The sequence below is a fragment of the Panthera tigris genome, chromosome E2 (assembly GCF_018350195.1).
Source record: "Panthera tigris isolate Pti1 chromosome E2, P.tigris_Pti1_mat1.1, whole genome shotgun sequence".
In the NCBI taxonomy this organism is placed as follows: domain Eukaryota; kingdom Metazoa; phylum Chordata; class Mammalia; order Carnivora; family Felidae; genus Panthera; species Panthera tigris.
This window is the reverse complement of record NC_056674.1, coordinates 17408330-17431720: the sequence shown is the minus strand read 5'-3', so window position 1 is coordinate 17431720 and position 23391 is coordinate 17408330. Positions and strand designations below refer to the sequence as shown.

General features: G+C 37.5%; 1 protein-coding gene across 8 annotated transcripts; it reads right to left on the bottom strand.

Moving 5' to 3' along the window:
- Window positions 1-254: 254 nt before the first annotated feature.
- ZNF567 (zinc finger protein 567) lies at window positions 255-22897 on the bottom strand. 8 transcript variants are annotated; one of them, XM_042968950.1, is made up of 9 exons: window positions 22414-22897; window positions 21851-21912; window positions 20768-20868; window positions 20537-20610; window positions 18663-18736; window positions 18292-18403; window positions 8892-9018; window positions 8540-8626; window positions 255-4668 (listed from the first exon to the last, which is right to left on the bottom strand). In XM_042968950.1, the coding sequence occupies exons 6-9, from the start codon at window positions 18316-18318 to the stop codon at window positions 2945-2947; spliced, it is 1965 nt and encodes a 654-aa protein (XP_042824884.1). In that variant the 5' UTR covers window positions 18319-18403; window positions 18663-18736; window positions 20537-20610; window positions 20768-20868; window positions 21851-21912; window positions 22414-22897; the 3' UTR covers window positions 255-2944. The 8 variants fall into 8 exon arrangements, with proteins under 8 accessions (XP_042824884.1, XP_042824885.1, XP_042824888.1 ...); XM_042968951.1 differs by lacking the exon at window positions 20537-20610; XM_042968954.1 differs by lacking the exon at window positions 18292-18403 and having other exon boundaries at window positions 20537-20868.
- Window positions 22898-23391: the final 494 nt, after the last annotated feature.

Here is a 23391-nt window from a genome sequence, read left to right as displayed (position 1 = left end):
ATCTGGTGGTTAAAACAACAACAAAAATACAATATATTTATAAAGTGGCACATTTATAAAATTAAATTTAGTGGATATGATTTCAAATGGAAGTTAAAAATTATAAATTTAAAAACAGAAAAATCATACAGAAAATGGCATCTGCCATTACTTTGAATTTTTGCAGAGACACTTCAAGTAGGGTAACTTTTTACAGCCAAACATTTGCATAATATCTTTTTTGCCCCTTCCCTCTTCAGCTGAGATATATTATATCCCAGAGATTTGCATGAGGAGGGATTAATATAGGATTGGGAATAAGGAAAGTTTAAAATGTGACATATAGATTTAGGATATTTGCTGTTTGTCCTCGGATGCCAAAGGAGTCTGGGACTGGCCTATTCATTTTAAAAAATTTCATTACAATGAATACAGTAGCAATGTATCTCTTCTAATAACACCCCATTCCATCTCCCCCTATTAAGAGACATATATTTTGGTGGGTATAGTAACTATGATAGGAGTAGAAATTGGGGAGATCTTGGGAAATAGCTAAGAGCATAAATATGTAGAGATTCTCACGGATTACTATCCAAATACTTTTATGACTTGTTTATATAACCTCCTATACTGGAAGTTCTTTTAGGTAAGAAAACAGCCTAATCATCTGTGAGTTCATAATTGTACTTTTAAGCTTAGCCATTTAAAACACTGTCTGTTAGTACACCAGAATTTCTAGTATATCATGCACAAGACCTATAAAACATGAATATTATGTACTATGTATAAAAATAAACTAAGAATATGCATACAATGCTCTACGGCAAATAAAACATGGCTATTTCATAATATAAGCAGTAAATCAAGAGGCAGGATAGCACATGTAGGGATGCCAGATAAATTATATTTTTGTGACAGCCACAGAAATACATATGAGAGACGAAACAAAGGAGAGTAGAATATCCAAGAAAAAGTGACTCACGGTCCCAACATCTTTGGTTGGTTGAGGTTAAAACAGATTCAGTTATACCACACCTCCCTAATCATTAAATATCCAGGAAAAAGGGTAGATTTGCATCCTCCGTCTTGAGTATAATTCTTGTTAGTTGCCATTGTTAACATATAATAAATAGTATTAATTCATATACAAATATAGATTTATTCAAATGAAACTATTACCAGGTTCTCATGGTTATGAATATGGACCCTGTAATCTTACCTACTTATTTTTAGTACGTTCATCCTACCCTCAAAAAAACCCCACAAAACGAAACAAATCCTCTAAACGTAAATAGTTACTAGTAAAGGCTGAATTTCACAAAGTTCTGTCTGGTCAGACAAGGCACTATAATTTTTAGACCCTTTGAAGTCTAAATATTTGTCATGTCTGAACTTCCTCATTACCCACTGTCGTTTTTTGTTTTTCTCTCTCAAATTATCTACAAGCCCTGGACAAGCAGGTTTCCATTTACTATCCAGGGGCAACTGCTGTCCCTTTCTGTAAGGCAGAGGGCCCAAATTGGGGGCGGGGGGTAAGCTTATTTAAATTTTAAATGCATTTTATTATGCACAGTAACAATATATGTAGTAAACATATGTTACAAATAATCAAGGGCCTTCAGTAAAACTGTTCAAGGTGCTGTTGAACTTACTATTTTCATAGAAAAGATGCTATAGACGTTAGTGTTTTAGCAGATTTCCAATTCTAAAACATCAATATCTCTCCAGTGATTTTTCCATTGGGAATTGAGACCCACACTTCCTGAGATAAATATATAAAAGGCTTAGTTGTGTGTGTGTGTGTGTGTGTGTGTGTGTGTGTGTGTGTGTGTATTTCACAATTCTGTCTAATGTGACTTATATTCCCAAGTTTTACTCATCTTTGTCATTTCTTAACCTCCCTTTCTCTAGTATGAATTCTATGGTGTTAAATAAGGTGTATGCTATGGCTAAAAGTATTCCTATAATCATGGCAACTATAGGATTCATTCCGATATGAATTCTCTAGCTTTGTGTAATTTAAGCCATAGCGAGTCTTTCTAGATTTGTTACATTCAGATATTCATGACTAACAGTCTTCTTACAATTACAATATTATATGGATTTTTTAAAGTAAAATTCTCTAGTTGAATGACTGCTAAAGACCTTTCTCCACATTGCTTACAATCAGAGCTGTTACTTTCCAAAGTTAATCACCTCATATTAAGAAAGGTCTGAGATGTTTGGCAGTATCTACCATAGCTGAAAAAAACTTACATACACCCTTGGACTGAGTAATTCATCTCACTATAAGATCAACAGAAATATACATACACACATACACAGAATATTTACAGCATTTAGAGCAGTATTTTTATTACAACACAAATTTATAAAAATACAAACATCCATCAAGAGGATAAATAGTGGTATATTCTTAAAATGGAAGAGTATGCACAATGAAAATGAATACATTACTGCCACATGCAATAATGTATGAATCTTAAAAATGTTGAGACAAGACACAAAATAATTCATGATATATGATAAAACATAAAATTTAGACATGCAAAGACTGCTTCATGATGTTATAAGCCAGGGACATGGTAATCTTTGGGGAAATGACAGTTATTCTTTATTCCAGAGCACAAGGAGAAATATATTTCATATTTTCTTTCTTTTATGGAGACTGATATTATAACCATTTTGTATCTTGCCTCTGCATATATTATGTAAGCACTTTAAAAAAATAATCTAAGTGAACAGAACTTGAAAACTTAAAAAATTAGCTTCATTTCTGATAAAGTTCGATAACAATGATCATATCCATTACATGTGCTAGTAAACAGCAGACAGTTCTGTGGTTGGTACTTTAACTATTATTACATTTGTGATTAAAATTACCTTATTAAAATGTTTTAGCATGCTTTTTTTCCTTAAACTAAAGTTTTACAATAACTTGGAAAGGCTTCACAAAGAGATCACATCATTTATTGAATTCTATGTTTTCTCCCTTGTGAGTTCTCTGATGGACAATGAGGTTTCTCTTATAACTGAAGGACTTACTACACTCATTACAAATATAGGGTTTCTCTCCTGTGTGAGTTCTCTGATGTACAATGAGATTTGTTTTCTGGCGGAAGCACTTCCCACATTCATTACATTTATATGGTTTCTCTCCTGTATGAGTTCTTTGATGATGAATGAGATATGACTTCCTGCTAAAGGCTTTCCCACACTGAGGACATTCGTAGGATTTCTGTCCTGTATGTATTTTTTGATGTACAGTGAGAGTTGCTTTCTGGCGAAAGGACTTCCCACATTCATTACAAATATAGGGTTTCTCTCCTGTATGAATTCTCTGATGCAGATTCAGATTTGTCTTCTGACTGAAGGATTTCCCACATTCATTACATTCATATGGTTTTTCTCCTGTGTGAGTTCTGTGATGATCAATGAGGTATGACTTCATTCTAAAGGCCTTCCCACAGTGAGGACATTCATAGGATTTTTCCCCTGTATGTGTTCTCTGATGGGCCACAAGGGTTGTCTTTTGGCGAAAGGACTTCCCACATTCATTACAAATATAGGGTTTCTCCTCATTATGAGTCTTCTCATGAAGAGCGAGGGTTGTCTTCTGGGAGAACGATTTCCCACATTCATTACAAATATAGGGCTTTTCCCCCGTATGAGTTCTCTGATGTACAGTAAGGTTTGCCTTCTGGTGAAAGGACTTCCCACATTCTTTACAAATATAGGGTTTCTCTCCTGTATGAATTCTCTGATGTAGAGAGAGTGTTGTCTTCTGGCGGAAGGACTTCCCACAGTCATTACACTCATATGGTTTCTCTCCTGTATGAGTTCTCTGATGACGTATGAGGTGTGACTTCAATCTGAAGGCATTCCTACACTGTGGACATTCGTATGATTTTTCCCCTGTATGTGTTCTCTGATGATCAGTGAGGGCTGTCTTTAGGCGGAAGGACTTACCACATTCATTACAAACAAAGGGTTTTTCTCCTGTGTGAGTTCTTTGATGATCAATGAGATATGACTTCCTTCTAAATGAATTTCCACATTGATGGCACTGATAGGGTTTTTCCTCTGTGTGAATTCCCTGGTGCAGAATCAATACTGACTTCCTGCAGAAGGACTTCCCACATTCAGTGCATGTATGTTTTTTTTCAATATTGGTTGTTCTTCTCCTTTTATTATATTCAGATGGGTTTTCCCTTATGTAAGCTCTATTATGTGTAATTAATTCTCCTTTTTTAAGGAAGGCTTTCTCACAGTCATTATATCCAAATGGCTGTGCTGGAGTTTCCACCTTATGATATTGTATAAGTACGTCATTATGACTGACAACCCTGCCATGCTGATTATGGGATTTGACTCCAGGTTGAGCTGTCTCTGGTTTAGTATTGAGAAGTGATTTCCCATATCCATTATACTCACTAAGTCTCTTTCTTGCAGGACTTATATTACTGATGATTAATTCTGAAACATTTTTAAAAATCTTTCCATGAGTATCATATTCAGGAGGTAGAGTTTTTGAATTAATAGGGTTTTTGCTTAAAGTAAATGTCTTTTCATATGCATTACTGTTCTCTTTAATCAGTTTTTTGTGGTTGATGAATACAACTGATCTAGAAAACTTATCTTGGTATTCCTTGAATTTCACTAAAAAGTCTTCATCTTTCCAATTTTCTTCTACAAAAGAATATAATAACAATTTGTGAATCTTCACATATTTGCTATGGAAAGAAATTGTACTGGTGTCTAGTATATGAGATCAAAAAAGACCCTGGACAAATTATTCCTTGCCAGGGAAAAGACACAAAACCTAAAGAAAAACTCTGCCTCGGTGTGGACAAGAATGAAAAATTAAGCAATGAACGCTAGTAACTTTTGCACTTTGTATCAGAATTTCATACAGAAAGTTAAATGAATACACCAAGCAGTGAGAAGACAAAGAATGGTGAAAGAGAGACTGATGTTTGGACAGGTGGATTTGGAAGCAATGAAGTGAACCTTTCAAGGGCAGTAAACTTTAAGTAGGATGGACAAGAAAAATTAGTAGAAAAGCTTGTTCAAGAAAAATATTAGAGGAAGGATTACTTTTGGAGAACACAGATCAGAGCCTATATTTTTATACATTCAGCTCTAGACTGTGAGGCAAAACATTTCCAGTTATTCCACCACCGCCTACTATGTACCCATCAGTGGCTCATTAATCTTTCCAAGTATCAAGTAATTTCCTAGTGTTTAAAAGACAACCGTATAGCCTAGGCTCTAATCCTCCATATAATTGGTTATCATTTTCTCCTGTGAGAAAAGAGCTATGAAGACACTTCCAACAGGAACTTTAAAACTGACTAGGAGTATATTTATTGGTGTATTCATTATTGCTATTACTACCAATCCTTTCAGAATGGTTCAATAACAAAAATCTCATGACCATCAATTGTAACTATTTCTTTTCACAGACTTACTTTTTCAGGTTTAAGGAAAAACTGCCACAAGTCTTTCCTCAATATAGTAACTTTTCTTTTTTTTTTTTTTTTTAAAGGTTTATTTATTTTTGAGAGAGACAGAGACAGAGAGCAGGGGAAGAGCAAAGAGAAAGAGGGAGAGAGAATCCCAAGCAGGCTCCACAATGCCAGCACAGAGCCCAATGTGGGGCTCTATCTCCTGTGAGATCGTGACCTGAGCTGAAATCTAGATTTGGATGCTTAACTGACTGAGCCACCCAGACGCTCATAACTTTTCTTAACTCCAGTTTTCCACATGGTGGACAAGATTACATCTCATTCTAAGTGATTAACTTTAACCTTCATTTCTCTTATATTTTATAGCTATATTTGACTTCTGTTATTTTGCAATCATCCACATCTAGTGAAATAATGTTAAATTTAGGTTCAAAAAATCTATTTCTTCCTTCGGTCCATTACTCTCAACACCAACATATAAGAAATTTCTCCTGTAAACAAAACTTTGAATCACTAAGATTCACTTTTCATATTCAAACAAGTTTTCAGGGTTGTCCACCTATCTGACAACTTTCACACATAAAAGTGAGGCCTCATCTTTTTTGCCTTATAAATACCTCACTTACTCCTAATCACATACTTTGCTTATGTTTTTTTAATCAAGTGCCTTGTCTTCCATTCTTATTTCTACTCAGATTACCTTCAAGAAAATGCTACGTTCCATGATGCCAAAAATCCTTCACTTATTTCCCCCTACCACTTTAAGCACTATTTCTTTATAACTTAAAAATGGTTATGGTCTAGGAAAGTAATTTTAACAAAATATTTTCACAAGCTTAATCGTGTCTTAAATATTTTGTGAAAGATGCAGATTTTGATAGTAATCCTTTTCCATAGAAAGGAATACTTTATTGATTATCTCCTTTGAACTCTTCTGAGTTTACATTAACACTGTATATCCTACCTAGATAGGTAGTGTTTGGTAGAATCCAGCCAATTCAATGTTTATTTATTTTTGACAGAGAGAGAGAGAGAGAGAGAGAGAGAGAGAGAGAGAGAGAGAGCGTGCGCGAGCATGAGCAGGGGAGGGGCAGAGAGAGAGGGAGACACAGAATCCAAAGCAGGCTCCAGGCTCTGAGCTGTCAGCACAGAGCCCAACGCAGGGCTCGAACTCACAGACCATGAGATCATGACCTGAGCTGAAGTCGGCTCAACTGACTGAGACACCCAGGTGCCCCAGAATCCAACAATTTCAATCAGAATCTATACAGCCATGGCCTGAGCAGGTACATCTGGAAGGAGCTTACCACGCTTTGTGAATGGAGCAAAAGTGTAACTTGCCTGTATAGCTTCAAGTTAATGAGCAACTATGGAATATTTAAAATATTATATACTATAGCAAAAAAGATACAGAGGATCTTATCTTTGAATTAAAAAAGCCTTAAGCATAAATCACATATAACTGGGTACCAAATTACATAATTATTTTCAAGAGTTGTGTGTGTCTGAGTTGGTAAGTAGCATGGGAATTCAGAAAATCTATGTGAAGTGGTTAAGGAATAGTTTATGCAGAAGAAATCTCAAGACTTAAAAGATACATAGCATATGGAAGGGAGAACACAACACAATGAACAGTACAAGCATTATGAGAACATGTGTGGAGAACATTGAGGAGACTATATCAAGTGGAAATTACCACAAGTTTTCCATAATGGAGAGAAATAAAGTTGAAAAGACCAGATGAGGGCTTATTATAGTAGTCCTTGAATGAAGAATTTCAATTTCATATAATAATAGGGAACAAGCAATGATATCTCTTGTCAGAAAAGTAACAATATAAATTGAAAGAATTAGGACAAAATTATAGCAAAGCCAAGCTGTAATTATTGTAGTCAAGACATGAAATAAGATAGTTGTTATTTTGTATGAGGTCAGTGAAAAATGAAAATATGGGAAAACGTAAATACATTTCACAGGCTGATAAACATAACACAAATTGTGAAGAGATTCATAAGAGATGATGATAGAGACAGAGAAAGTTGGTATCATGGTAAAAATAAAATATTTGGAAACAGACAGTGGGGAAGAATTTAAAGGGTAGGAAAGTTTGTGATTTTCATTTCTAACATGTTGTCACAAAATAGGTGAAACATCAGAGTGCAGAACCCTTGAAGTACTATAGTGAAGGTGGGAGAAATGCACTGAGTATGTCAGTGTTACAGACCTCTACATAAAACAAAGACCTTCCGTCCTCAGAATGGATGAGATTACCATAATTTAAAGGCAGATCCTTTGAGGTCAAATCAGAGAAATAAGACTGAGAGTCTAGTGAAACAACATACATTTAAAAATATATGTATCAATGACCATTATGTACCAGGTATTATCAGGCAGTATGTCCAGTGATGAAGAAAATAGACCAACTTGGAAATAATCACTCAGAGAACCAGGATAAGAATAAGTTAATGCTTTACCCAAATGAAGGGTTGATTTCAGGAATGATGATCTGCCATATAAAGTGAACCACAAAAGTTTAATAGAAGAGAATGATAACTGTGGAATTATCAATCTGGGCCAAAGCAAGTAAGTTTTAAAATTAACAGCTATATTTGTGGTGAGAAGGGGATCTTAGACTTAGCACAGAAAACAAACCTGAGACAATTAAAAGAAAGAAAAAGAAAAAAATGGAAGGCAACTGAGAAGAAAAACATTAAACAAGAATTTTCTCTCTTATAAAAACAGATTTAAGAATGTTCAAAAGAAAATATACAATGTCAAGAAGAGACTGAAGTTAGAAAAAGACACAAAACAAGAAAAAAGATCTAAAAAGAAGGTTTATAATACATTTTGATTAAGAGTGGCAACTATCTTTGATAACATCAAGCAAACTAGAAAAGAATATTATATTGGGAGAGTCGTATTTAAAAGTTTGATTTAAGTTTTGCAGGAATAACGATCATTTCAAAGGTTAGGAGCCTTTAAAAAGACACTCCCACACCAGGTGGCATATTTCGAAGGTGCCACCTACCGCATGACTATTTTAAAATTTATTCTCCATTAGATTTCATCCACCTGAAGAGTCAGAAACTCACCTAAGCAGGTATGACCTGTAAATGATGTCCATGGCTCTTCTCCTCGTTCTAACTTGAGGATCACATCAGGTTTGGTCATGTGACACCCTGACAAAGAAAAATTTGGATTAAGTTGTTTAGGCTTCAATACATTTGAAAAATTAGTAAAGTACATTTTCAATACTGCAAATTAAGATACTTCTTTGTGTAAGAGTAAACTTAACGCCTTGCTCTGGGCAAGTACAAAATAATCCTTTCTGCAAACAAAAAAAGAATTCATCAATCTTATCCCTGAAACACAAGATCACACATAATTCAGGCACTTTGAAAGGAAATGCATGCTACTGAAAGTTTCAAAGAGAATTTTTCTTACCTACAGAGATGAGGTGGCAATAGTTTTCCAACATCACATCCATGTAGAGAGTCTTCTGAGCAGGATCCAGGTGCTGCCACTCTTCCCGAGAGAAGTCAACAGTCACATCTTTGAATGACACTGATGCCTGCAACGGATTGGAACTGTGATCAGAATAAGCTGACTAGATATTGGGGACTACTTTTGATCTGTTCCTTTGGGGCATTCATATCAATGTAAAAAAAGCTAATCATTTTTGTTTTGTAATTTATATTGTAAGGTAAACAAAAGACAGAAGTATCTGCCACTGAATTTATTTAATAATTCATCACACAAATATTTATGTAAAGTCACTTTGTAACCCTAAACTGCATTAGTTTACTGGAGTGCCAAGACATATAAAACACTGTCCCTGCATAGCCTCAAAGCCTTCAAGAAAGTATGTTTGAACATACACCTGCTTGAAGGTGTTACAGGTACTACAAGAGAAGAATGCACAAGATGTGATATATTATAAGGGCAACACAATTGGGGAGGTAAAACTTTTCTCTGTCAAGATTAATGTATTATGCAGAAAAAATATGGTTTAAAAATGCATGGGAGCAACTTCTGGCATCCAAAAATAATACAGTCAATTGATCAAGAAAATGATCCCTCAGATAATAATCATTTATACTTAACATAATATATATGTCTGAACACAACATATAACAACTCATAGATGGAACTGGAAGCAATTAAAGCAAGCAAAAATTGAAGGAGAGCTTAACCTTTTTTAAAAAAATTGAATTAATTTTTTTTTTTTTTTTTTTACTTGAGAGAGAGAGGGAGAACATGAGCTGGGGAAAGGGGCAGAGTCAGAAAGAGAATCCCAAGCACGCTAAATGTTCAGTGTGGAGCCCGACGCAGGGCTTGATCCCACAACCCTGGAATCATGACCTGAGGTGAAATCAAAAGTCGGATGCTCAACCAACTGAGCTACCCAGGTGCCCCAATGGAGAGCTTATCCTTAAAGGACAGCAACCGTGATGGGTAAGAATTGTTCAACCCATGGCTTTTTTGCATGAAGGTACCAGAAACCCCATAGCTGTTAAGGCAGCTGAGCTCAAGATTTAGAAATAAATTCTTGAAGTGAGAGAACTATAGAAAGGATGAGAACCAAAATCTGAGTATAAACACTGCCAGAACACCACATTGATAATTAAACTAAGCAATTGTTGGAGACATCAGAGAGGACTTAGGAAAAAGCAGACAGAAAGATACCAAAAAAGAGTTTTGAAAAATAGAAGTGCATCTAGTGAGATTCTGAGATTTTGCCATTTTTTTTTTTACAAAAAAAATTTTTTTTAACGTTTTATTTATTTTTGGGACAGAGAGAGACAGAGCATGAACGGGGGAGGGGCAGAGAGAGAGGGAGACACAGAATCGGAAGCAGGCTCCAGGCTCTGAGCCATCAGCCCAGAGCCCGACAGCAGGGCTCGAACTCATGAACCGTGAGATCGTGACCCGAGCCGAAGTCGGACGCTCAACCGACTGAGCCACCCAGGCGCCCCTGAGATTTTTGCCATCTTTGATTACCAGTATTATACAACCTGATCATAGCACAAGCAGAAGAAAACTGAAGTCTTACTGGATTGAGGTGTCAGAAGTTGCAGCTCACAAAGCAGCAGGAAGTATAAGGAGTAGAACACTGGAAGAAACAGGCCTACCAAAAGTAAGTCCCAAAATCTAAGTATAAACTCTCACCAATTCCTTAACTGAGAGCTAATATATATGAACACAAGGAGAACCTATCTCCCCTCACCTAAGGGGGCCAGGGTCAAAAGCAGCAGCTGGAAGCTTAAAGAACTGAGCTGACATATCAGCTGCTTCATACTTGGGGTTGGTGCAGAGTTTAAAGTATCAGATTACTATATTATTCATGATATCCAGATTTCTAGTAAAAATTACTAAATATGCAAACAAAACAAGGGAGAATGTGACTCATATTCAGCAAAAGCCAGTCACAGAAATTAATCCCTAGTGGGTCCCAATGTTGGATTTTGCCAAAAAAAAAACCACCAAAAAAAGCTTCAAAGCAGCTGCTCTTAATGTCTTCAAAGAACCAATGGAAAACCTGGGCATAGAAATAGATACAACTAAAAAGTCAATAGAGGAGGGGTGCCTGGGTGGCTCAGTTGGTGAGTGTCCAACTCTTGATTTTTAGCTCAGGTCATGATCTCACAGTCATGGAATCAAGCCCTGTGTCATGATGAGTGTCCACCCTGCTTGGGCTTCTCTCTCTTCCTCTCTCTGCCCCTCTTGCATTGGCATTCTCTGTCTCTCTCAAAATAAATAAATAGAACATTAAAATAAATAAATAAATAAATAAATAAATAAATAAATAAATAAACAAAAAGTCAAGAGAAGAATGAAAATGAACCATTACCATGTATTTGATTGATACAAAATACAACAGTATATACGAAGAGATGAATAAAAACAGATTAGGAGGAAACTTAAATGCACATTAGTAGGTGCAAGAAGCCCATCAGAAAAGTCCGTATAATTCCAACTATATGACATTCTGGAAAGGCAAAACTCTGGAGACAGTAAAAAAAGAAGGGACAAAAAGGTGTAGCCCTAAAAGTTTTAGGGCACTAAAACTATTCTGTATAATACTATAATGGCAGAATGTCATATATTTGCCAAAATCTATTGGACTTTGGAATTATGTATCAATGTAGGTTCATTGTAATGAATGTACACTCTGGTGCAAGATATTGATAATGGGGAGGCTATTAATCATGTATGGGGGCAGACGGTAGTGGAAACTCTACAATTTTGTCATGAACCTAAAACTGCCTTGAAATATAAAGTATATTTAAAAGGATTAAAAACATAGGTTAAGCATTTGGAAAACAAAACAGCAAAATGGCAGCCCTAAATCCATTTACCTCTAATTGTATTAAATATAAATGGACCAAACATTCCAATAAAATGACCAAGATATTAGAATGCATGAAAAAGCAAGATTTAATATAATTCTGAGACATATTTTATTTTTTAAAGTTTATTTATTTATTTTGAGACAGAGAGAGAGAGAGAGAGAGAGCAAGCACATGCACTTGTACAACTGGGGAAGGGGCAGAGAGAAAGTGAGAAAAACCCAAGCAGGCTCCACATCCAGCTCAGAGCCTGACACAGGGCTCAATCTTATGAACCATGAGATCATGACCTGAGCTGAAATCAAGAATAGGAAGCTTAACCAACTGAGCCACTCAGGCAACCCTACAAGAGACATATTTTAAATACCATAGACACAAATAGGCTGAAAGTAAAGGATGGAAAATGACATACAAACACTACACATGGGAAAGCTGAGCAATGTTACTACTGCAGACAAAGAGAGGCATTTTATATTGATGAAAAAGTAAATACACCAGGAAAATAGAACAATTACAAATGTATATGTATTTATTTTATTTTATTTTTTTAAATTTTTTTAACGTTTATTTATTTTTGAGACAGAGAGAGACACAGCATGAACGGGGGAGGGGCAGAGAGAGAGGGAAACACAGAATCGGAAGCAGGCTCCAGGCTCCGAGCCATCAGCCCAGAGCCCGATGCGGGGCTCAAACCCGTGGACCGCGAGATCGTGACCTGAGCCGAAGTCGGACGCCCAACCGACTGAGCCACCCAGGCGCCCCACAAATGTATACGTATTTAAATAACAAGAGTTTCAAAAAAACATAAAGCAAAAATTGACAAAAGTAAAATGAGACTTAAAAAAGTCCAAAACCATAGCTGATGTAAATGTTTGTCAGTAAAAAGGGGAGGAAAATCTGGACAGATTTATACCCAACATGGGGCTTCAATTTACAACCCTGAGATCAAGAATCACATACTCCAGTGACTGAGTCAGTCAGGTGCCCCTGTAGAGCACCATTAATAATCTTCCAACACTGTCATTTAGAACCTGTTTAGACATGTTAGGTGTTTTACATTTCCAGGTTAATTTTAGAATCAACTTATCAATCTTTATAAAACAACTTACTTAGATTTTGATTGAGTTTTGAAAGACTTTATAAATTGGTTGGAGATAACAGATATGTTAACAGTAGTAGGTCTTCCAATCCATGGATGCTTACTTAGGTCTTCTTAAATTTCTCTCAGCAGTGTTTTGTAGTTTTCAGTGTACAGGTCTTGTAAATGTTTTGTTAATTTTATTCTTTAAACTCATTTTCAAATTTTTGTTGTTAGTATATAAAAATAGAATTGATTTTTGTATTTTGATATAAGTGACCTTGCTGAATTCACTTTTTATTTCTAGTACTTTTTTTTTGTAAATTCCTTAATACTTCCTACATAACCTGGTCATATTATCTGCAAATACAGTTTACCTTCTCCCTTTCTAGTCTATATGCCTCATATTTCTTTTTCATTCTTTACGCATCATCTACAGTGTTGATAGAAGCGTTAAAGTAGACATCCTTGTCTTGCTCCTGATCTTAGGAGGGAAAACAGTCGTTCACCATTAAGTATGATGTTAGCCATAAATTTCATTAATTTTACGAAAATTCTTTTTGGTTATTCTTTGACCCAAAATTGATTACTCAGAAGTAGTATATTGTTGGGGCGTCCAACTTCGGCTCAGGTCATGAGCTAGCGGCTTGTGGTTTGAGCCCTATGTTGGGCTCTGTGCTGACAGCTCAGAGCCTGGAGCCTGCTTCAGATTCTGTCTCCCTCTCTCCCTACCCCTTCCCCACTCACACTCTCTCAAAAATAAATAAACATTTTTTAAAAAATTAGCATATTGTTTAATTTCCAAACATTTGGGCCTAGTCTAGGTATGTTATTTTTATTGACATCTAATTTAATTCAATTGTGGTTAGAGAAGATGCTCCATATGATTTCTTTTTATTGAGATTTGCATATATTCTGTCTTAGTGTATAGCATATTTGCTCTGGAAAAACATGTGTTGTGAGATTACAAAAAGTGATGCTCTACAGGAGTACCACTCAGTCAGTGGAGCATGTGATTCTTGATCTTGGGGTTGTTAGTTGGAGCTCTACATTGGGTGTAGAGGTTACTTAAAAGTAAAAAATGTTTAAAAAGGACAAACTATATACTATCTACAAGAGGCTCACTATAAATGTGAAAACATAGGAAGGTTAAAGTAAAAGGATGGAGGGGCACCTGGGTGGCTTAGTCAATTAAGCGTCCCAACTCTTGGTTTGGGCTCAGGTCATGATCTCACAATTTGTGAGTTTGAGCCCTACATCGGCCTCTATGCTGACCCTGCAGAGTCTGCTTGATATTCTCTCCTCCACTCTCTCTGCCTCTACCCCACTTGCTCTCTCTCTCTCTCTCTCTCAAAATAAGTAAACTTAAAAAATTTTAAAAAGGATGGAAAACATGTATACCGTGTAAATACTAATCATAAGAAAGCTAAATTGGCTATAATATCAAACAATACAAATTTCAGCACAAAGAATATTATCAGGGATTAAATAAGGCATTTCAAAATAACAGAGGGGATCAATTCATGAGAGAATGTAACAATTCTAAATGTGAACACACCTAAAAACAGAACTTAAAAATACATTAAGTAAAAACTGATAGAAAAGGAAAAACAGACAAAACCAAAATTATAACTGAAGATTTCAACTTTCTTCTCTCAGTGATTGCTACACAAATAGACTGAAAATCAATAAGGATACAGAAGTTTTGGAGCACCTGGGTGGTTCAGTCAGTTAAAAGTCTGACTTCAGCTCAGGTCATGATCTCACTGCTTGTGGGTTCAATCCCTACATTGGGCTCTGGGTGACAGCTCAGCGCCTAGAGACTGCATCCGATTCTGTGTCTCCTTCTCTCTGCTACTCCTCTACTCATGCTGTCTCTCTCTCTCAAAACTAGAAAATGACTTAATTAAACCCAAAGTATTGAGGAAAAAAAACAAGGAAACAAAAAAGATGTGAAGAAAGAGGAAACAGAAAAACAATGGAGTAAACCAATGAAACCCAAAGCTGGTACTTCGAAATGACAAATGAAATTGGTTAAACTCTAGGCAACTGACCAAGGAAAAGAATAAGACACAAATTATCAACAGCAGAAATGAAAGAGGGGCATTGCTACAGATCACACAAATATCAAAAGGATAAAAAGAGTGTATTTTTGACAACTTTGTCAATAAATTTGACAAATTCCTTGAAAGATACAAACTATAAAAGCTCACTGAAGAAAACACCCTGATAACCTGAATATCCCTAATTCTACCAAGGAAATTGAGCTGCTAGTTAAACCCGTTCCCACAAAAAAATCTCCAAGTTAACATGGCTTCACTGGTGAATTCTTCTTTTTTAAAATATATTATTATTATTACTTATTCATTTTCAAGTTAGTTAACATACAGTGCAGTTATGTAGTGGCTTCAGGAGTAGAACCCAGGTATTCATCTCTTATATGACACCCAGTGCTCATCTCAATAAGTGTTCTCCTTAATGCCCATCATCCATTTAATCCATTTCCCCACCCACCTCCCCTCCAGCAACTCTCAGATTGTTCTCTGTATTTAAGAGTCTTTTATGGTTTCCCTCCCTGTTTTTATTTATTTATTAAAAAAAATTTTTTTTAATGTTTTATTTTTGAGAGAGAGAGAGACAGAGCATGAGCAGGGGAGGGGCAGAGAGAGAGGGAGACAGAATCTGAAATAGGCTCCAGGCTCTGGCCTGTCAGCACAGAGCCAGATATGGGACTCAAACTCACAAACCACGAGATCATGACATGAGCCAAAGTTGGACACTTAACCCACTGAGCTACCTGGGCGCCCCTGTTTTTATTTTTTAATTTTTAAAGATTTATTCACTGGTGATTTCTAACAAACACTTTAAGAAGAAATAGTACCAATTTACACAAATTCTTTTAGAAAATAAGAGCGTATACTTCCCAACTTATTTTAAAAGAATTATCCTGATATGAAAACTAAACAAAGGTGTTACAAGAAAAAATATAGACCAAATTCTTTATGAACCACAAACAACTCCTTAACAATGTACTATATTAGCAAATTCATCAAACATTACATAAGTGGAATTTATCCTAGAGCTAGAGCTTCTAAGTTGGCTGAACACTTCAAAATCAATATAATTCATGGTGGTAATAGAAAAAAGAGAAGGGGCACCTGAGTGGTTCAGTCGGTTAAGCGTCCAACTTTGGCTCAGGTCATAATCTCATGGTTTGTGAGTTTAAACCCCGCATTGGGCTCTGTGCTGTCAGCTCAGAGCCTGGAGCCTGCTTCAGATTTCTCTCTGCCCGCCCTGCTCCTATGCTCTCTCTCTCTCTCTCTCTCTCTCTCTCTCAAAAATAAATAAACATTAAGAGAGAGAGAGAGAGAGAGAGAGAGAGAGAAAAGCCAAATAATGGGGAATAACCAATAGATGAAGAAAAACTTTTGAAAAAATTCAGCACCCTCTCATGATAAAAACTATCAGCAAACTGTAACTTCTTTAACCTGATAAATCAATGCAAAATCTATAGCTAATATCATACTTAATAGTGAAACTCTGAATCCCTTTCCCCTAAGGCAGGAACAAGGCAAAAATGTCTGTTCTCACCATTTCTATTCAACATTATACTGAAGGTTCTAGACATTGCAGTAGATGCACAGTTTGAAAAGCAAGAAGGCAAAGTCATTATTTACATATGACATGCTTATCTATGTAGAAAATCCTAAAGAATACAAAAAATTACTAGAACTAATAAGTGACTTTAGAAAGATTGCAGGTCAATATACAAAAATCAATTGTGTTTTCATATATTAGCGGTGAACAGTGAAAATTTGAAATAAAAATGAACAACATTTACAATAGCATAAAAAAAATACCCAGGGATTAATATAATAAAACGTGTAAGACTGTACACTGAAAACAACAAAACATTACTGAGAGAATTTAAAGATCTTAAATAAAAGGAGATGTACATCATATTCGTGAATTGGAAAACCATTATCATTGATTACTATTATTGAATTTAAGCTGTTAATATTTTAACATCTTCCACTCCCCTAAAGGGCTATCTTTATACATTCTTCTAATGTGCTTTAGTTCTGATGCTATAAAAAGTATAAGGTTAACAGTCACCGATTAATGTTATAAGTACAGAGTTTCTGTCTGGGATGATGAAAAAGTTCTGGAAATACATAGTGGTACTTGTTACACAACGCTGAATGTATTTCATGGGGCTAAACTATACACTCAACAATGGCTAAAATGGTGAAATTTTACACTACGTATATTTTACTACACACACACACACACACACACACACACACACACACAAAGTTAAACAGAAAAGCGTAAGAAACACAAAGATCCATAAGTGAGCAGTGGGGTGAGCACTTGGAGGACTGGAAAAGGAGCAAAGGTGTTATATGGGAAAACAAGTGACCAGGATATGAGAGAGGCACTCAAAATAAAGATATCAAGGGAGATGAAGGCAACTGTGGTATAAGGAATAAAATCACCACTAAATTGCATAGTGGAAGAGAGACCTTTATTTAACTCAAGCTAGCTATATTAGCAGGTGGGTATGGGACTGGGGCCAAAAGCAGATAGAAAACAAAACAAAAAAGAACACGATGGGAAGTAGATAATGAGATAAATCTTGGGCATGTGCCTGAAGTATCTGTGGAATATGCAGGTGGTGATTTTTAGTTGGAGATTGGATATGGTTTTCACACTCAGAACAGAGGTTTAGGTTTACAATTATGTGAGCATTAGAATAACGGTGGTAGACTGTGAATAGGAACAGGGAAATGAAAAAAGAAGAGAACCAATAAAGAATCTGGAGTTCAGGGGCGCCTGGGTGGCTCAGTTGGTTTAAGTGTCCGACTTCGGCTTAGGTCATGATCTCACTGTTTGTGGGTTCGAGCCCCATCAGGCTCTGTGCTGACAGCTCAGAGCCTGGAGCCCACTTCAGATTTTGTGTGTGTGTGTCTCTCTCTCTCTGCCCTTCGCACTCTCTCTCTCAAAAATAAATAAACATAAAATATTATAATAATAAAAGAATCTGGAGCACAGTAGTATTTAAGAGGTCCAGATATAAAGATGACATTTCTGAAAGAACCAAGAGATAACAACATCTTTGAAACCAAGGGCAGGATATTTCAAGAGTTATACTTGTAATTCAGTATGGTGATCCAAGCATATATATTTACTTCCCCTGCATCCAAATATAAAATTAGAGAAGTTTAAAAATAGGAACATCATTAGCATAATGGGGGAGTGTTATTGGCAGGCCATGGATTTTTAGGAATTGTTAGCAGCTATGGGCAAAACTGGAGGATCAGACAGGAGAAAAGCAAGATTCTCTGTTCTTTGTACAATTTGCCAAGCATAACTCTTTTCTTAAAGCCTCAAGACAATAGTCCTTGCTACTTACTAAAAGCAACATCAATTCCATCTCCATCTTGACTGTTTTTATTTAAACAAGCAAAGTTCATGCAGTAATATATTCTCATTTGAGGAAATGCATTTTTGTCCCAGCTCTGCTTCTGGGAGAAGACAAAGAAAGATGTTTAATGATAAACCCACTTACTGTGTGAAAATTAGTTAAAATTAGAAGGAGCATTTGTGGAAGGAAAAGGCTTATCTGGCCAATATGGAAAGAAATGGGGACACTTTCCTGAAGGGGAAGATAGGCAGGAGGATTTAGTACAAGAAAGGCAAATGCTCAAATATCCTTAAGAAAAATAAAAAAAAATAAAGAAAATAAAGATTATTTTGGGAAAGAGAGAGGAACCATCACCTCACCTGAGCCATGGTTTTGAGATTTGCAAGAGGTGACCAGTCTTCCTTTGGGTTCCTCTTTGGAAAAGAGGCAGTTCCTAAGAAGGCAAAGCCAAGATGAAAAGAAGCCAAAATGACACTATACACGACTTATAGCTCTCTTATGACTTAAGTCTCAATTGAAATCGCCTCCATTTCCCTTGCTTTGGCCTTTGACCACTCTGCACATTCCACATAATTTACAGGAAGGAGAATAAGCTAGACAAATCTTATTTTATCCCAAAATCCAGAGATAGAGGCTCTTGGGCAAGAAGTTAGATTTTGGGCAAGTTCCCCTCCTTTCTAGCACTAATTTTTCTCTCTTAGCAGCCTACCTTCAAGCTGCTCTCCAGAAGGCTCTACCATTTACACTATCACCAGCAATATATGAGAATATACTGATACACCTTGATAAATGCTACCGATACCAACTTCTTGATGCATGCCTATCTAATAGGTAGAAATTGTGGTTCTAGGTTTTATTTTTCCTATTATAAGAGAAAATAAGCTTCTTTTCATAAGTTTAAAAAACATCCTTAGTTTCTCATCTGTTAATGGTCTCTTATAATTCTTTCACTTTTCTATTATATTTTTATTTTCTAGATTGGTTATTAGATCTTTTTTTAAAGGAAGGAAGTACTGTATTCACTTCAAATAATTTAGAGTTTCTCATTTGACTTTGTTTTTGCCATGCAAAAATAACTTATAGCAGGGGTGCCTGGGTGGCTCAGTCGGCTAAGCGTCCAACTATTGATCTCAGCTCAGGTCTTGATCTCACGGTCATGAGTTCAAGCCCTGCACTGAGCTCTGCAATGGGCATGAAGCCTACTTAAATACAAAAAAAAACCCCAAAAAACCCAAAAACTTTCAACAGATTATTGGCCATTGGTTTAATACTGTCAGGTGTTCAATAATCTACTGTTTCCTCCACTCATCAAAACTGCCATCTTTATTGCTTCTTGGTCTTTTGGCTAAGATCAAGTATAACCATATACCTTACTTCCTTTATATATCTGAGTAGACCTGGATTTTATATTTAGTTTTACTGATCTGTTCATTTAATTGCAAAGATGACTCGGCAGTTATTAGTTTTAAAACATATTTTAGTATCAGCTAGAGCTACTTCCCCCTTCATTATTTTCTTTCAGAATTTTTGGCTTATTCATATTCTCATAAGAACTTTCGTTCTTAGAAATTTCTCGTAGAAAATTCAAAATTTTTACTGAAAATTTAATGGAATTGCATGAAATGTTAGGGAGTTTTGACACTTTGTCACATGTCTTCCTGTTCTTTTATTCAAGTCTTATTTTTTGAGTCCCTTAGAAACATTAAAAGAATTCTTTTACTTACACATTATGAAATTCTTTGTATCTCATATTTTTGATGACCATTGGTCATTTTCCATAGTTTTCTGATACACATATATACACACAAGCACACATATATAAATGAAGCTTATTGATTTGTCAATGATTTTTCCAACAAACCTCTGAATTTTCTAATTGTTGTCACTGTTTATAACAGCATGGTAACTTATAAATTTTTCTCTCAGTCTCAGCAGATGTTCCAAAGATGGTGAGGAAAGCAAGCTTCTAAGTGTCCCTCATTCTAAAATAAAGTCTTATAAAAAACATAAAGTTTTGCTACCATTAATTTAACTCCTACTTTGTCTAAGAGAGTAAACTATTTTTTAGGACATAGTTTTCCAGGCGAAGAAAAGTGGGTGCTTTCTTATAAGAAACAAGGGGCCCCTCAGATGCCGATGTCACTGGGAAACAAAGTGGTAAAGAGAGTTTTGGGGGAAAATGTACATATTTCAGGATTTGAGAGGGCAAAGTGACTAAGGGGCTAATTCTCACCTGAGCTCTAGATGGGCAACCCATGGATGGAGCCTGCCTGGAATGGCTTGGATTCTCTTGTCCAAGAGGACTCACTGGAGAGACAACAAGACCCACCAGAGCAGGTGGCCAACTGCATGCCCAGAGGAAACATTGAGAAGACAGCTGGAGAAGTGGCTGTACCCATAAGAAGGGAAGTGTATCTGGAAGTTCCCAGCAGTGGGTTCTCTCAGAAGGTAAGAGATGACTTACAATAAATTATAATGGTACCAATCATGTTAGCCTCTTCTTGTCCCTAACTTCTTGTCTCTTGCTTTCCAGCTCCCAATCCATTCCAGCCAGAGACTACCCACCTAGAGGAAGTAGAGACAAAATAGAGGTTGAAGAATTAGAGAAGAAGCTGATCATGTACCCTTTTCCCAGGCAGGCTTCCAGTAGGAGGGAGGGTTTTTATTTAAAACAAGTTTGAAGTATTGGTGTCTATAGTGAATGTTTTTTAAAATATTCATTTGTTTATTTTTTTGAGAAGGAAAGAGAGAGCAAGCCAGGAAGGGGCAGAGAGAGAGGGAGAGAGAAATCTTAACCAGGACCTGCACTGTCAGCAGAGAGCCCAAGGTGGAGCTCGAACCCACAAACTGTGAGATGGTGAACTGCACTGAAACCAAGAATCGGATGCTCAACCAACTGAGCCACCTAGGCGCCCCTATAGTGAATATTTTATTTAACTAGTTAAATAGTTATTATGAGACTGGTCTTGTATTTAAATGTTCAACTGATTCAGTCTTCAGAATGAGCAAAGAAATTACTCAATCTGTCTCGCAATGCATCCAGTAGTAGCAGGGAAAAAAAGGGATTCAGCCAAATAGAAACTTTGAGTGGCAGTTAGGGGAGAAATTTTTTGTGTCTTGCCCAATTTTTTATGGTGTCCTACTCATTTCAACATACCAATCATTAGTCAGTGTGGGGTTTCCCAATATACAATCCTACCATCTGAAAATTATTATTTTACTTCCTCCTCTCCATCAAAAAAAAAATCTCTATTTCACTTATCCAGTTGCCATAGAGTGAAATCTATAAGCATATAAAATGCCAGTATTCAGATAATCGAAACAATACATATTTAACTGGTCATGCATCCAATTTCTCAAGCGCTCCATCTCAGTCACAGAAAACATTCACGATTTACTGCGGATTGTACACACAAGATACTTTAAAAATTAGACAAAGACACAGTTATATTGCCCACGACACAATCACAATCCCATAGGCACATCACAGGCATAATCTCACAGAGCCCATAACATACTTTACACAAAATAGCAAAGTTTTACTCACAAACCCCTTACTATCGTCTCTCCAAAGTCGCATGCAGTCTCAAAAACACATCAACTCGCATCCTATTTGAAAAATTAGACAAACACAGAGACTTTATCACTTTCCAAACAACTGGTTCCACAACGTCACACGGAGTAACACATGCCCAAGCTGCACAAGAACGGGCACAAAAAGCTACACGAACTGAATGCCCGTGTGTGCCAGGCCGCACTCCGAAAGCTGGGGTTTCCTCACGGTGCGGGGCGGGGGTGGGGGACAAAATTCCTGCCCTCCCCAAGCTCACACCAACTCGGGCTTCCAGTTCCCTCTTCGGCGCTGTCCAGCCTGGACTACCGGTTCCCTCTAGGACGCTCCCTGGCCCGGGCTCCCTATTCCCTTCTCGGCGTTCCCGGCCCTGGCTCCTTCTGCTTAGGTTCTCGCCTCCCTCCCGTTCTCTCTAGGGCCCAAAACTCTTGCCTTCTTCCCCGGCCTTCCTGGCCAGGTTCCCGCCTCCCTCCTCTGCATTCCCCCCAGGTCCCGCCATCACCCGCCTCCACCGCCTCCGTAGGACCCACCAGCCTCACCTTCGACCACTGGCCAGCGGTCTGCGCCTGCGTACTCCCGCGCGAGCTGTACCTCCCAAGTGTCTCTGCGGCTCAGTCTTTGAAGCCGCAGCCTCCTTGCGCGCGCTCGACATCCGGGCTTTTCCAGCCTTGAACTACATTTCCCAAAGCCCCTGTGCAGCTTTTGAAAAGAACTTTGAGCCCTGGGTCCTCTCTGGTTATCCCTCCAAGTCTTCGCGCTCCGAGTGGCCGCCGGAGTCTGGGCGTGGCGGGCGCGCCCAGTGAGGAAGCCCCGAGCCCCCAAAGTGCAGACAGGGCGCGTTGAGCCTGGAGCTCAGGCCTGTGTATGGGTGTTTGTGTGTGAGCTTTTGTGGCGGTGACGAAGACGAATGAGAGTGTGGGCGGTGCTGAGGCCGTGACAGGTGTGTGATTGTGCGTGTACGTCCCAACGCGGATGCGGAACGTTTGGGGTGACTGGTCCGCTGTTGTGTGAGGCACGTGACACTGTGGGGTTTGAGACCGCCCATCATAAGACAGTGCTGTTACCTAATGTGATGGAAGAAGCTTTTAATGCTCTGACTGGTACGAGTTCGGTTGTGTAATGGCATAGAGCTTCATTTCTTCAGTTCTGGGTTTAACGTCGGGACTGAGGGGTCTTTTGAAGACCTTTTTGAGAGTATATCTGCGCTTGTGAAGACTGCGATGCCTGTATTAACCTGAGTCGCCCTTGGACTAAAGCATGGTCTCAGTTGCCTTCGTCAGGGCACCGCCTCCCTCCCCCCCTCCCCCAACGTCCAGTGCCTAGCTTCCTGCTTAACACAGTGGGGTATCAGTAAAGTGAGTGTTGCCCATCTAGGGGCCAATTTTAGGTTCTAACCTTTTTTAGGATCTGTATTCCTGGGTTCCCTGCTGCTTCTTTTTTTTTTTTTTTTTTTCTCTTGCTTTACAGCCATGGACCCCAGCTGCAGAGAAATGGTCACCAAAGGGAGTCCGATATTT